At 41.2% G+C, this 15,924-nt stretch overlaps 2 protein-coding genes across 3 annotated transcripts in view; both read left to right on the forward strand.

Moving 5' to 3' along the window:
- The window catches only part of gmfb (glia maturation factor, beta), a 449,169-nt gene that overhangs the window by 203,764 nt on the left and 229,481 nt on the right, over positions 1–15,924 (forward strand). The gene's annotated exons all lie outside the window — the stretch shown is intronic.
- wdhd1 (WD repeat and HMG-box DNA binding protein 1) overlaps positions 1–15,924 on the forward strand; it is a 57,248-nt gene that overhangs the window by 35,855 nt on the left and 5,469 nt on the right. For both annotated transcript variants that reach the window (XM_078407181.1, XM_078407180.1), the window contains exons 15-23: positions 239–376; positions 965–1,121; positions 3,120–3,234; positions 6,624–6,755; positions 7,732–7,925; positions 9,088–9,248; positions 9,621–9,677; positions 13,338–13,381; positions 14,782–14,955. In XM_078407181.1, coding sequence (XP_078263307.1) covers positions 239–376; positions 965–1,121; positions 3,120–3,234; positions 6,624–6,755; positions 7,732–7,925; positions 9,088–9,248; positions 9,621–9,677; positions 13,338–13,381; positions 14,782–14,955 — 1,172 coding nt within the window. The remainder of the gene's footprint in view (positions 1–238; positions 377–964; positions 1,122–3,119; positions 3,235–6,623; positions 6,756–7,731; positions 7,926–9,087; positions 9,249–9,620; positions 9,678–13,337; positions 13,382–14,781; positions 14,956–15,924) is intronic.

The raw sequence follows: 15,924 nt of genomic DNA on the forward strand, positions 1-15,924 counted from the left end.
ATTTTTGTGTATTTTCAGCTTATGAGCTTTAGTTATTTTAATGTTTTTAATTCATTAAGAAATGTAATGGTTTGAATAAATTTTAATCGTTTTTGAATGTTTCTCAATGCTAGTTATTCAACAGTTTTCCAGTTTAGGCAATTGATCTTGAACTATAACAGTTCTGTATATGAATGTGTATTTTTTAAATAAGCAAGAAGCTAATTATCAGCAAAAAACATTTGCTTTCTCTTTTCAGGCACTGGATTTGATGGTGATCAGTGTCTCGGGGTGCAACTGATAGAACTAGGAAAGAGAAAGCTGCAGGTTTTCCAAGGTGTTCCCCTTCCTCTAAGTAGGAACTCATATCTGGCATGGCAGGGCTTCTCTGCTGAAGGTGATCTTAATATGCCTGTAACGTTTTAGTTTATGCATGGTGAAATGTGTAGGCAAAATAAAAATTCCTAACAGCTAATATTACAATTTGTTACTTCTAATATTGCACTCTAATAACAAAGAAGGCAACACAGAATACATAGTTTAACATTTCAATCATAAAGGAAATCTTTTTGAGCGAGGTGCTAAGTTGGATCTGCTAATTTGCTAATGCATGCTGTCAGCCTGGTAAAAGCTTAACATCATATCCCTGATTTTTCTTTGAACTTAAATTGTTGATGTTTGTTAGATTAAAAGTATGCAATTTTATTTTGATTTCTCGTATTGGCAGGTTTCTCTTTCATTGTCATTTTAGAACCTCCTATTACTGCATTCAGAGTAAATAAAAATGTTTTGGAAGTGTAGCATAGATTTTTGTAAAAATGCTAGAATGAATCCTCAAACATCTGAACAAATACTTTTGTCGAAAAGCTCTTAATTCATTGTCTTTGAATTGCAGTAAATATCTTGTTTTGAAGTAGTTGCGATATCAATTCATGATCATAAAAATCACTATGTTTGGTACAGTGACTTTAACATTTTTCTGTAGGAACCCCAGTGATCGCAGATTCGAATGGAATAGTGCGAATGTTGAACAGATTGCTAGGGAACACCTGGATTCCTGTTTCTAACACCAAGGACCATTGCAAGGGCAAATCCGATTATTATTGGATGATCGGTATTCATGAAAACCCCCAGCAGCTCAGGTAAAGCAGGTCAATAAGCCAAAATAGATGTATTGTGTGCTATTAGTTGTAAATATATCACAAAATGCTGGAGTAACTCAGCGGGTCAGGTAGCATCCCTGGAGAGAAGGAATGGGTGACGTTTCGGGTCGCCCCCCCTCTTCAGACCCTTCTTCAGTCAGGAGGGGCGGGACAAAGAAAGGATATAGGTGAAGACAGTGGGAGAACTGGGAAGAGGGAGGGGAAGAGAGGGACAGAGGAGCTATCTAAAGTTAGAGAAGTCAATGTTCATACTGCTGGGCTGTAAGCTGCCCAAGCGAAATATGAGGTGCTGTTCCTCCAATTTGCAGTGGACCTCACTATGACACTGCAGGAGGCCCATGACAGAAAGGTCAGACTGGGAGTGGGAGGGGAAGGTGAAGTGCTGAGCCACCGGGAGATCAGGTTGGTTAAGGTGGACTGAGCGAAGGTGTTGAGCGAAACGATCGCCGAGCCTGCGTTTGGTCTCGTCGATGTAGAGAAGTTGACATCTGGAACAGCGGATACAATAGATGAGGTTGGAGGAGGTACAGGTGAACCCCTGCCTCACCTGCAAAGATCTGCTGAGATACTCCAGCATTTTGTGATACCTTTGATTTGTACCAGCATCTGCAGTTATTTTCCTATGTAAATAAATATATCAACTTTTCACATTGAACTAAATATTTTGATATATTGTACTAAATATTTTGAATGATATATTCACAAATTTGAAAAAAGCTTAACTCTATCATAAAATGTTCATCAAAATCCTCAGTCATCACTTAAATTAAACCATTTATCGAAGTAACATCAGATTGCCAAAAAAATATATATTTTGATCCTTAACTCAAAGACATGATTATATTAAAGTGCATTTATAAGTTGCACTTCCAACTTCACATTGATGCAAGCCAGTTTCCCTTCCATTCAAGTGTAACATTTAGTAACATGTATCTTGCAGCCATTTTATTGAAATATAATGCCTGGGTAAACAAACACAAATGAATACTGTATAATTTGCAGCAATATGGGATTTTTAATTTTCTGCATTCCTAAATTTAGCAATGTGAATGCATTAGAGTCTGCAATTCTGCAGTGAATGGATCAAACACTGAAAAGCTGTATTTTACATTCTGGTATTTTCTCTTTGCTCTATTAGTTGTACCTGCGTATGGTTTAATTGCACTCATAGTACAATTTGATTTGACTGGATAGCATGCAAACAGAAACTTCACTGTATCTTGGTACACGTGACAAAGGTAAACCATTACCAATTGGACTGATTGAAGGGAATTTAGAAGTTGGATCATGTGACAGGAAAGACTGGCAATGCTGCTTAATGAATTCAGTGTGGATGAGGAGCTGGTCTGATTGTACCATGATCTGATTTAATTTGGTAACATGCCAAAAGCTTTTTGCTGTATCGTGATAGGCATGACAATAATAAACAAATAATAAATCACGGCTCATTTAAAATCCCAGCAACTTAAAGTGTTTGTTTATACGTTGCCCTGACATGGAACTATTCAAACTGGTTTAGCCCACAATTAGAAATATGAATACTTGCATTACATTTGTACTACTGCATTGAATTAATCATTTTGGTCAAGCTGTGTGCATTTTGTGGACCCCAACATATTATTGAGACCGATGGACATTTTAGTGAGTTGGTCCTGAATTGCAATTCATTTTTCCTGCAAATTTGACTGTGTTCAATAAGAAAATTATTTAAATAACTTGACCGTTCAAACAAAAATATTTCTTGTTTTGAAAACATGGTCAAACATACCCATTATAACTTGAGTACACTTTTGCCTTTGACTTGGTTGCTATTGATGTGAGTGTAAAATACGGTTCGATCTTGCTGGTGAAGATCCGAATGGTTATGATCCTGCATTTCTTAATGGCAATTTTTTCTTTATTGATAAGGAAGACAGGCCTTTTTGCAGTACTTTTTAAAAAGTACATCCTTGAAACTAAACATATTATTATCAATAGATGCATTCCATGCAAAGGAGCCAAGTTTCCACCAACACTGCCTCGTCCTACTGTGACAGTCCTGCCACTGAAACTTCCTTATTGTCAGATGAGCTCGGAAAAGGGACAAATGGAGGTATGTGCCAATGGCATGTTCTTTTGTATTGGATCTGGATCGGGGGGGGGGCTGAGGCGTGTGACAGGAATTGGCTGGAGCGGATAGCCAAGGTGGGGAAGAAACTGGTCATCAGGTGTGAGGCACTCTCGGGGCTGCTGTACTTGGTGCAAGTTTGGCCCGTCCCTCCCTCCTACACTACAGGGATCACCCGAGCCATCTTCCGCTTCATCTGGGGGTCGAGGATGGACCGGGTGCGAGGGGCCACAATGCACAAGTCGGCAGACAACGGGGGTAAAAGCGTGCCCAGCGTCGCCCTCATCCTGATGGCCACCTTCGTGTGTGGCTGCATCAGGCAGAGCGTAGAGCCAAGGCACGTGGGCACCAAGTGTCACTACCTGCTGAGGTTCTACCTGTCCACGGTGTTGCGAAGGATGGGCCTGGCGCAGATGCCAGTCAGCTGGAGATTGCCCCACCATCTGTCGTTCGTTGAAAGCTTCGTCTGGACCAATACCTTTGATCACAAGTCCATCGGGCAGTGATAAGCACGGAAAGTCCTGCAGGCACTGCAGGGAAATTACTCCATGGATCCTGTGGCGTGGTTCCCAGAGCAGACTGCCCAGCTTGTCTGGCGAAATGCCTCATCGCCAGAACTCACCAACAAGCACCAAGACCTGGCTTGGCTGGCGGTGAGGGGAGCCCTCCCAGTCAGATCCTTCCTGCACCGCCGGAATTACTCCATGGATCCTGTGAGCAGAGCGAGATGTCCATCGGGGAATGTTGCCGACTGGCCCACTGCAGACTGCAGAAGTACGTGCTGAGGACGCACTGAAGCAGCGCTCCGTCTCCATCTGTGCTGGGACCCCAGCTATTGTTAACTGCATGGATATGAATGCAGGAGATATAATTGTTAAGTTTGCTGGTGACATGAAAATTATTGGTTTAGTGATTGGGGAATTCCGATGGTGCATGGGATGTATTATGAGTGGTAGGGTGGTAGGGTGCATTGAAGAACATCGGTGTATAAGTCCACAAATTCCTAAAGGTGGCAGCATAGATGGATGAGGATGAAAAAAGCAGACTGAATACTGGTGTTTATGAACCTGGAGCAGAGAATATAAGAGCAGGGAAGGTATGGTATAACTATATAAAACATTGCTTTAAGCCACAGCTACAATATTGTGTGCATTTTTGTTTGCCACACTATAGGAAGAGTGATTGCACTAAAGAGGGTGCATAAGAGACTTGCCAGAATGTTTACTGCATATAGAATATTTCAGTTGTGAGGAGAGAGTGGATGGGATGGGCTTGTTAGCTTTGGAGTAATGGAGGCTAAGAGAGTACTACTTAGAGGTATACAGAATTATGAGAAATACAGATGGAGTGGATAATGAGGTTTTTCACCTAACCATAGAGGGTTAAACTAGAGCAAGAATGTTTTTACTTAAGCGGTTGTGATTTTAGAATGACCTATACGAGAAGGTGGTAGAACAACATTAAAGAAGTATCTTGGTGAGCGCTTGAATTGCCATGTAGGAGGCTTCAGATGAAGTGTTGTTTAAGAGAATTAGTTTAGATTGGTTGTTACTTTTAAAATCAGGAACTATTTGAAACTTTATCTTTGTATTAATTAGTTTGCTGAATTTGCATTCTTAAATTTGCTAGATACATTTGTACATCTTAATATGGATGTACTTAGAACAATTTGTAGAACTAGAGTCATATAGACCATTCACATATGTTCTACAATAACCAACGTTTGAAATAAGTTCAGTGGCGTTCATTATTTGGTGACTTTTTTCTAAGTATAATATCTGAACATAGAACAGCATGGCACAGGAACACAATGTCGGTGCACAATGTCTGTGCCGAACATGATGCCCATGATCATTCTTATCTGTTTACACATAATCCATATCTATTAATTCCTTGCATATCCATGTACCTATCCAAAAGTCTCTTGAATGTCTCGATCGTATCTGCCTCCACCCCTCGGCAGTGTGTTCCAGACACTTGCCACCCTCTGAAACAAAAACGTGCCCTGCACATCTCCTTTAAGCTTAGCCCCTCACTTTAAAGCTGTACCCTCTAGTTGATTTTTCCATGTCGGGAAAAAGATTTTGACTGCCTACCCTATTATGCCTCTCATAATTTTATACACCTATCAGATCTCCCCACAACCTCCAGCATTCCTGACAACCATCCAAGTCTGTCAGAATTCTTCCTGTAGCTAATACCCTCTAATCCTGGGCATTATTCTGGGAAACCTCATCTGCACCCTTTCGACAGCCTCTAGGTCCTTCCTGTATTGGGGCAAGCAGAACTGCATGTATGACTTCTGGACTCTTTTACTCAATGCCCTGACCCAATGAAGGCAAGCATGCCATCTATACATGTCGTCTTTACCACGCTATCTACTTTGATGCCACTTTCATGAGGTTATGGGCTTGGAGCCCAAGATCCCTCTTTACATCAATGCAGCTAGGGGTCATGTCATCAACCCTATACCTTCCCCTTGCGTTCAATCTCCCAAAGTGCACACTTGATCGAATTAAACTCCATCTGCCATTTCTCTGCCCATACTAGCTGATCTATATCCCACTGCATACTTTGAAGGCCTTCTTCACAGTGTGCAACATCAGCAATCTTTGTCATTTGCAAACTTACTTACCAACCTGGCTATCTTTACATGTAAATCATTTATATCGATCACAAATAGCAGAGGTCCCTGCACAATCCCTGTGGAACACTGGTCACAGATCTCTAGCCTGAATATTATCCATCCACCACTACCTTCTGTCTTCTACAAGTAAGCCAGTTCTGAATCAATGCGATCACGTCAAGTGTCTGAAGAACGTTTTAACCTGGAAAATCCAGTTAGGATCAATAATTCCAGTAAGTTGCTTACAATGTTTTGAATACACTGATACATTTTGAGATTCTTGGAAGATTGAGAATTGGGCGATTATTTTGGTGACGTCATTTCTGATCCAAGAAATCAACAAATTAAAATGAGATAATATTCTATAATAAGTGGGTGGTCCACTCTGCTAGTTTATTATCTGAGAAGGGTGAAAGTTACTGCTGCTGACAGACTTGTACATCACCAGGAAGTGAATAAATCTTCTGCTAAATATAAAATTATTGCCTGTGTAACTGATGTGATGGACAATGCCAGATGGTACTAATGCAATTTCTAGCAACTAATGCTTCTGTGGGATTTGGATCTCTTAAAAGAGGTTACTCTTGAAAATAATCAGTATAGATGGATTTCATATAAGCCCTTGGGACATTTTTGCTTTTTGGATTCTAATTAGCACAAACTGCAAATGTTTTGTACATCAAATGCCTGTATTTAAATTTTGTTAGTAGCCTGTAATGGACAATTTTAATTACTCTTATCTTTTCAGGAGCAATACTGGCGATCTGTTCTATTTCACAACCATTTTGACTATTTGGCAGCAAATAACTATGAGTTTAACCAAGCTGCAGAAAATAAAGTACTGAAGGAACAACAGGAACTGCTGATGAAAATGTTTGCTGTGAGTGAAAACTGTATAATCTCCTGCAGCTGTTTCTGCAAATATGTGCATTATGTAATTCTTCTTGGTGAAAATGGAACACTTCCAATATCCAGCAGCAACAGATCTTTGAGTGACGAATTATGGGTGGAAACCTGTATTTAATGTGCATGTGTGTAACACGCCCTGCTGGATAATTTTATTTATAATGTTTGGGGCTGATTATTAACTGCCTCACAGCGCCAGAGAGTCGAGTTCGATCGTGACTTTGGGTACTGTCCATGTGAAATTTATACATTCTCCCTGTGACCGTGTGGGTTTCCTCTGTGTGCAACGGTTTCCTCTTGCATCCCAAAGATGTGTGGGTTGTAGGTTAATTGGCCACTGTAAATTTCACTAGTGTGTAGAGAGTGGATGAGAAAACTGGATAACATAGAACTAGTATGAACGAGTGATTGAAGGTCGGCGTGGACTCAGTCAGTCGAACAGCCTGTTTCCATGCTTTATCTCTAAACTAAGTAAACTTGAGCTCTTGATTTAACCAGTAACAATTGGAAATTCGATCGATCTGGCTATGGTGCAGATTTTGTAAAGTAGAATGTAAAATATTAACATAAAACATAGAAAATTACAGCACAGGAACAGGCCCTTTGGACCACAATGTCTATGCTGAACATGATGTCATTTGTGATTCGGTGCTATTCATAAACCTGGCCCCAATTCATTTTATTTTTTGACGGTTTGTTTAAATAATGTTGAAAAGCTCAGAGGCAGAAGTTTCAACTCTACATGCTTTGGCAGTTCTTAGTGGATTTGTAAAAATATTTTTTTAAATCTTGAACACTAATATATCAATACCAGGACAAAGGTGATATCTATACTCTGAGAAGACACTGTTTGATATTCCAATTTTCATTTTAGAATTTTAATGTTAAATGATTTGTAAAATGAGGTATTCTGACAAGAAGGTTTAAAAAAACTAATTCTGCCTGTTTAGTTATCTTGCAAGGTAGATCGTGAATTCCGATGTGAAGAGCTTTCGGAATTTATGACCCAGAATGTCTTGGATCTGGCTATCAAGTATGCTTCACGTTCAAAGCGTCTGACCCTTGCTCAGCGCCTTAGTGAGCTGGCGCAGGAGAAAGCTGCATCATTGGCCGTACAAGAGGAAGATACAGAACTAAATACTGGGTATTAAGATTTCTATTAACTTGTTATTGTGCTGTATTCCCACAAAATCATGGTCTGTCGGAGAAGATTGATTGATTGAAAGATATAGCAGGGAAACAGGCGCTTCAACCCACTGAGTCCACACTGACCATCAATCACCTATCCACACTAGTTCTGTTATCCTATTTTTGCATCCACTCCCTACACACTAGGGCCAATTAACCTACAAACACACATAACTTTGGGATGTGGGAGGAAATCGGAGCACAGGAAGAAACCCACACGGTCACAGGGAAAATGTGCAAACTCCACACACACAGCACTTGAGGTCAATTTCGAACCTGGGTCTCTGGCAGTGTGAGGCTACTCTTATGAGGCATAGGACATTCACTTATTTTCACATATCTTGCTTATTTAAATGTTATACTCAACAACAACTTCTTTGCAATGTTAAAGTTGTTATTACAAGGGTAAGATACACCATTCCACATAAAGCTAGAAAGTATATTTCAGGATAGAATGTGACTTGAGTAACCAAACCAAAGTTACCAAATACTTTGGTTGTAATTTCATTTATTCTGACTGGGTCTGGAAAATATATTACCACTGGGACTTTGAAATATCTTTGCACAACATTTGACAGCAAATTTTGCCAATTTGGTCGATATTTCAAATACGTAGCAATTTCCACAGTAGCGCTTCATTTCGTGCTGCACACCAAGAATTGAAAATCCTGACTTTTGTTTGGATTACCTTATTTTGTCTAGTAGTTCTACTCTTTTAAGAGTTTAGCTTGTATGTAATGTATGTATCTTTAGAGCAGCTACCAACATGTAGAACCTATACTCGAGGGAAGTCAATATGGCTGGAATTTGGTTTATTTGTGAAGCCCAAGCTGATTCCAGTTAAAAAAACTTCAATATTATTACCATCTTGGAAGAAAAATGTTGCAATTTTAACATTTTGAAACACAGTAAATTACATTGCGTACAGATGCCCATTATATTCTTGTGAGCAATTGATTTCAATTAAACACAATGAAATAAGTAAGGTAGCGCCCAGTCACTACATTTTGTTGACATTGGCACTGAATTGTTCTGCCTTCGAAAGTAATCGTCTTTAAGGTAAGAAATATAGAGAGGATTAAAATCTGCCCATTGTTGACACCGTCTTCTTTATGTAGTTACAGTAAATCAGTTACTGGATGGAATTTGCCAAATTTGCAACGTCCAGCTCAAAGCTGTGTGGAAGGTACAGGTGGAGGAATTGAAGAAGATGTACAGAACGATGCAGAAGATAGTAACAATGGAATTGATCCTGAGGAAAGATTTCATGCAAAGAGAAGTACGACAAGCCAAATATTCTCATTTTAAATTTGAAAAACAGTTTGCCCAGTTTAATTCTAAATCTAATCAATTGTAGGTCTGCATTAAGAATAAATTATATTGGCTGCTCTTTTGTGAGTATTCCTGTGAGAATGTTGAACAAACAGAATTAGACTCCTCTTTCTGCGATTGTCCACTTCCACTTTATGCAGAAGTATATTAAAAACAAATAATGGAAAGTACTGTACAAATGGACTGACACAAGCTTTCCTTTACTTTCCCAAAATCTTATTTGTGCGGGCATTTTGGGACTTGGATGATTTAGTATTTATGTGAAATAACATTTGAGTATTTATTGAATACAACTAATTTGTGGAATTCTGAACTGCAGGATTAAATCCATTTAGTAAAGATCTTCATTCAACAGAAAAAATGACTCCAAAATCAGGTAGGTAAGGCAAAATGATATTCATATAACATAACAAGGAAATTTGCCATTAAAGTAACTAAAGACTGTTCCAGTATGGAATTTTTTGTTTCAATAATTTAATGTAGTTTAAGAAATGCAGTAACTTTCCATGCAGATTTTCAGTGAGAAGAGTAAATACAACTAGCAGTTTAACATGCAACATTGCAATTTGTTTCTTCAACTGACTATTAGGGAGCTGATCTTGCATACCAGCAGGACTATTGTCTATTCCTTATGAGATATTCAGTATCTCAGACTTCTGTACTTGGAAGCTTGAAATGTAATTGACTTTAGGTGTTGGCGCACTTAACCATCTGCTCTGTGCTGAACTTGCCATTAATTCAAACATGTAGAGGTAATGAGCTGAAGTGAGGAGCTGGGTGTACTTTAGACTCATAAGGTGATACAGCATGAGAACAGTCCTTCTGGCCCACTAAGTCCATGCCGCCCCCCAACTACCCTTTTACACTAGCCCAATATTAATCCCTTTTTAATTCTCTCCATGATCTCAACAATTTACCCGAGACTCATCTACCTACAGGGCAATTAACCTATCAAACCAGGTGTCTTTGAGAGGCGGGGTGAAGAAAGAGCACCTGGGGCAAACCCAGTCATCAGAGAATGTGCAAATTCCACAGAGGCACCAAACTAGGTCAGGATTGAACCAGGTTCTCTGGTGCTGTGAGTCACTTTGCACCTGCCCTTTTATGACAAGGAAGTCTGGCCTGCCGGTTGCAGCTCTATTCATTTGAATGGGACAGGTTGAGAAAAGCAAGTGCTTGAGTAATTGCACTGTTGTTATAAATGTACTTATGTTTTTGATTATATGATAGGACCTTAATGTATTTTCATTTTACAATCTTTAAAAAAATCTTAAATGTATTTGAATAGTTTATAAATATTTGACATTTTGAAAGTGGTGAGACAGGTAGACAGTGCGGTGAAGGAGACATTTGGCATGCTTACCTTTCGTTGGAAGGATATTGAGTACAAAAGTTGGGACATCGGGTTTGGCTGTACAAGTCATTGGTGAGACCACAATTGGAGTACAGTGTCTATTCTGGTTGCCCAGCGAGAGGAAGGATGTCGTTTAAGTTGGAATGGGTGCAGAAGAGATTCATGAGGATGTTCTCTTCTAGGGAAAAGTTGGATAGGCTGCGACTTTTTTCTTTGTGGAACGTAGGAAGCTGAGGGATGACCCTATTGAGATATACAAGATCGTGATGTGCACCAAATGTAGGCCAGTCGGCCATCTTAGTCGACATGCATGAGGTGAGCCAAAGGGTCTTTTTCTGCAGACACACAATGCTGGAGTAACTCCGCGGGTCAGGCAGCATCTCTGGAGAGAAGGAATGGGTGACGTTTCAGGTCAATAGACAATAGGTGCAGGAGGAGGCCATTCGGCCCTTCGAGCCAGCACCGCCATTCAATGTGATCATGGCTGATCATTCTCAATCAGTACCCCGTTCCTGCCTTCTCCCCATACTCCCTGACTCCGCTATCCTTAAGAGCTCTATCTAGCTCTCTCTTGAATGCATTCAGAGAATTGGCCTCCACTGCCTTCTGAGGCAGAATTCCAGGGTCGAGACCCTTCTTCAGACTGATGTCGGAGGGGACAGGACAAAGATAGGATGTAGTTGGAGACAGGAAGACTAGTGGGTGAACGGGGGAGGGATAGAGAGGGAAAGCAGGAACTATCTGAACTTCAGATAGTCCCTACTTTCCCACTCTATCCCATCTGCAGTTTTTTTTCCTAGGGTCTTTTTCTGTGCTGTATAACTTTATGATTCTGAGACAATTTAATAACTCTTCAAAAGCAAAACGTTATCAAAATCTGCCAGGGCAAAGACTTAGTGGTGCATCAACTGAGGCCAAAGGGCCATGTGAAGCCCCTCCTACCCTTGCTATTCTGAAATGGGAGGCCACATAAGATTGGACACACTCGTTCATATCGGCTTAGAATGATAGCGCGAGTCCCCTAATTGGGACATACATCACAAATATAATGAGTACAGGTTGAACACTGATTTTCCGGCAACTGATGATTCCCCCATCTATAATCTGGACAAAATTATGAGATGGCATTGTGAACTTAATGGTGAATGGAATAACCTGCCAATCTTTTCCCGGCTCCCACCGTTTCCCCGACTGCTTAGTGCCCCGGCTTCTAACCCCATTCCCGACTTGCAAAAGTGCACCGGCGAGCCCCTCTCACCTGCTGCTGTTTATTGCAGTCGGTGCTGACTTTATCCGCTACCCGTTCGACAACCGCTGCCTACTTCGCCTGTCGCTCTGTCCTGTCAGCCTCTTCTCCTCCCCCACCCACTCCCTCACAGCCACCGCTGCCGCCTACTTCTCCCCTGGAAACGACACAAAGTGCTGGAGTGACTCAGCTGGCAATAACGGCCACAACTCCCTCTACTATTCACAAAATGCTGGAGTAACTCAGCAGGTCAGGCAGCATCTCGGGAGAGAAGGAATGGGTGACGTTTCGGGTCGAGACCCTTCTTCAGACTGATGTCAGGGGGGCGGGACAAAGGAAGGATATAGGTGGAGACAGGAAGATAGAGGGAGATCTAGGAAGAGGGAGGGGAAGGGAGGGACAAAGGGACTATCTAAAGTTGGAGAAAGTTGGGTCTCGACCTGAAACGTCACCCATTCCTTCTCTCCTGAGATGCTGCCTGACCTGCTGAGTTACTCCAGCATTTTGTGAATAAATCGATTTGTATCAGCATCTGCAGTTATTTTCTTATACTCCCTCTACTATGGTCCGTTATAACGAAGGTTGACTGTAACCGAGCCATAGTGGTGTCCGTTATTGCCGATGACTGCAGATGATAGTTAATAGACAAAATGACATAAAGTGCTGGAGTAATTCAGCGTGTTAGGATCTCTGGAGAACATGGATAGGTGACATCGGGACCTTTTCTCAGACTGATTCAGTCGACTGAGTTACCCCAGTACTTTGTGTCGTTTCACTTGAGGTCACTGTGAGGCTCCTCTCTCGCCTGCTGTCGCTTCCAAGGTTAAGTATGTTGGCATCTCTGGGGTAGGAGGAGGCGGTGGTGGCAGGGGGCAGGAGAAGAGGCCGTCTGGACAGAGCAATGGGAAGCAAGGTGGTCGAGTGGGTAGCGGATAAAGCAGCCACCAACAGCAAGAAGCAGCAGCCGGTGAGAGGTTCTTGCAAGTCGGAAATGGAGTTGGAAGCCGGGGCTCTAAAAGGCCGGGGAGACGGTGAGAGCTGGGGATGGGTCGGCAGGTCATGCCATTCACATTCAGTTCACATTTTACATTTGTTTTTTTAAGTTTCTGGCACTCCATGGTGCTTTGGAGACATGGGAGGGATATCATTAGTAAGCCAGGGGTGTATAGTCATTTCATTATTTCATGATCTCTGTTGATACTGAAAAACTGATAATCCTGAAAGGCCTTGGAACCGAGGGTGTCGGAAAATCAGTGTTCAACCTGTACTTTTGATTCTGGGTTATTTCCTTTTAAATGGTGTCTGTAATTGGAGGATCACATCATGGACAAAGTGATACAAATTTTAATCTACTGTGGAGCAATATTTTCTTCATGAGCAAAACTGGAAAACCATAAGTTTTTATTATATTAACTTGATATCCCTTTTGTTAACAGTAGCTCTTTCGAGCAATATTCTTGCACATGGCAATCCCTTTAAGGTAAGAGATTGTTGTACATAACCCCAAGATTTTGTGGTTATTCAGCATCCTTTCACTTTCAGCATTTGAATGTAGATGGAAAACAACACATAAATCGTAACAAGGACATAATCCCCCTCGTTCTCACCTTCCACCCCATCAGCCAGCATATCCAACAAATCATCCTTCAACATTTCCGTCGCCACCAACGGGACCCCACTACTGGCCACATCTTCCCATCCCCTCCCCTTTCTGCGTTCCGCAGAGACGTTCCCTCCGTAACTCCCTGGTCCACTCGTCCCTTCCTACCCAAACCACCCCATCCCCGGGCACTTTCCCCTGCAACCACAGGAGATGCAACACCTGTCCCTTTACCTCCCCCCTCACCTCCATCCAAGGACCCAAACAGTCTTTCCAGGTGAGACAGAGGTTCAGTCTGATGAAGGGTCTCGACCCGAAATGTCACCCATTCCTTCTCTCCTGAGATGCTGCGACCTGCTGAGTTACTCCAGCATTTTGTGATATGACAGATAAATAGTTTGTCATTTGGTTCTGTACATTCATTTTTTTTTAATGACATGCCACAATTTTACCTCCCAGGAAATGAAAGTTGTACATTTTGTGTAAGGCGGATTTCCACATACAAAATCTACCTGTCATGCAGAAGTACAATCTTCTGATGAGACTATTACATAATGGCTTGCAGTACAAGCTGCTGCACCATCTTAACCATTCTGATCCACACAATTGTGCAAAGTGATCAATGAGTGATTTAATTATGTCACCTCAGTATTCATTACCTCCTTGCCACATTTGAATTTACGCCCTTTTCACTCTTCTTCTATTCCTTTTTGACTCATTTCCATTTCACCTTTACCTTTTCCCCACACATCACTAGCCTCCAATATATTTTTCTTTCTCCAGTCACTATTTATCTGTCTTGCTCTCATTTCCATTCTTCCTGTTGGCTACCTCCATCTCCCCTATTTTTAAACCACCACCTCTCCTCTCAGAATCTCCTCACTTTTACGATTATTACCAGTTGTATTTCTTCCCTTGCCCTTAGATCTTATTCATCTTGATTACTGTACCTCTTTACCGTTTGATGTCACGTCAACCTGTGCTAATATAGAAAATGTACACTAAGCCAATTACAAATTTATTAGGCTGAAATTATGTGTACAACTGTTTAAAATGCTGTTTATTTAAGAACGTTTATGCAAGATTGTTAACATAAAAATATACAGAGAATTAGATGTTTTAAACGAGTGGCCAAGTTTTTTGCTGCTGACATCTACTATGGTAACATCTGATGTAACAATTGCATTATCTTTTTGATTTACATCTAAACAGTCATATCTATCAAATGCTTTATTTTGACTGTTTATTTAAACCCAAACCTCTGTATTCCCCTTCACAAGGTAACATCTGGTGATATATCCCTTGGATTACCTGGAGCTCAAACTCGCAGTAGCAACATTCTAGATAGCATGGTGAAAACCAGTAAGAGATTGACAAGTAACAACACTCAAACTGCAAATAAGGACAAATCACTGGTCATGAAGCCTCTGCTATCAAGGCCAAAGGCGAAACAGGTGCTAACCTACCTATTGAAGAATTTAGTTTGGAATCCAGAATTATATGTTTGGTACTTCCTCTGGTGAATCAGTCGAGTACATTACCCAATCTGGGACTAAAGTAGAGATACAAGGAACTAGATGCTGTAATCTTGAACAAAACAAAATATGCCTGGGGAATTCAGTGAGTCAGGCAGCTTATGTGCAGAGAATGGATAGACAATATTTTGGGTCAGGACCTCTCTACAGACTGATAGGAGTGTGGGGGGGGGGGGGGGGCACTTTTTGTAAATCATAGAAACATAGAAAATACGTGCAGGAGTAGGCCATTTGGACCTTCGAGCCATCACCACCATTCAATATGATCATGGCTGATCATCCAAAATCAGTACTCATTCCAGCTTTCACCCATATCCCTTGATTCCCTTAGCCCTAAGAACTAAATCTAACTCTCTCTTGAAAACATCCAGTGAATTGGCAGAGAATTCCACAGATTCACAACTCTCTGGGTGAAACAGTTTTTCCTCATCTCAGTCCTAAATGGACTACCCCTTATTCGTAGACAATAGACAATAGGTGCAGGAGTAGGCCATTCGGCCCTTTGAGCCAGCACCACCATTCAATGTGATCATGGCTGATCATTCTCAATCAGTACCCCGTTCCTGCCTTCTCCCCATACCCCCTGACTCCGCTATCCTTAAGAGCTCTATCTAGCTCGAATGCATTCAGAGAATTGGCCTCCACTGCCTTCTGAGGCAGAGAATTCCACAGATTCACAACTCTCTGACTGAAAACGTTTTTCCTCATCTCCGTTCTAAATGACTTGCCCCTTATTCTTAAACTGTGACACCTGGTTCTGGACTCCCCCAACATCGGGAACATTTTTCCTGCATCTACCCTGTCCAATCCTCTAAGAATTTTATGTGCTTCTATAAGATTCCCTCTCATCCTTCTAAATTTAAGCGTATATAAGCCCAATCGACCAAT

This window comes from Rhinoraja longicauda, chromosome 10 (genome assembly GCF_053455715.1).
Source record: "Rhinoraja longicauda isolate Sanriku21f chromosome 10, sRhiLon1.1, whole genome shotgun sequence".
Taxonomy (NCBI): Eukaryota; Metazoa; Chordata; class Chondrichthyes; order Rajiformes; family Arhynchobatidae; genus Rhinoraja; species Rhinoraja longicauda.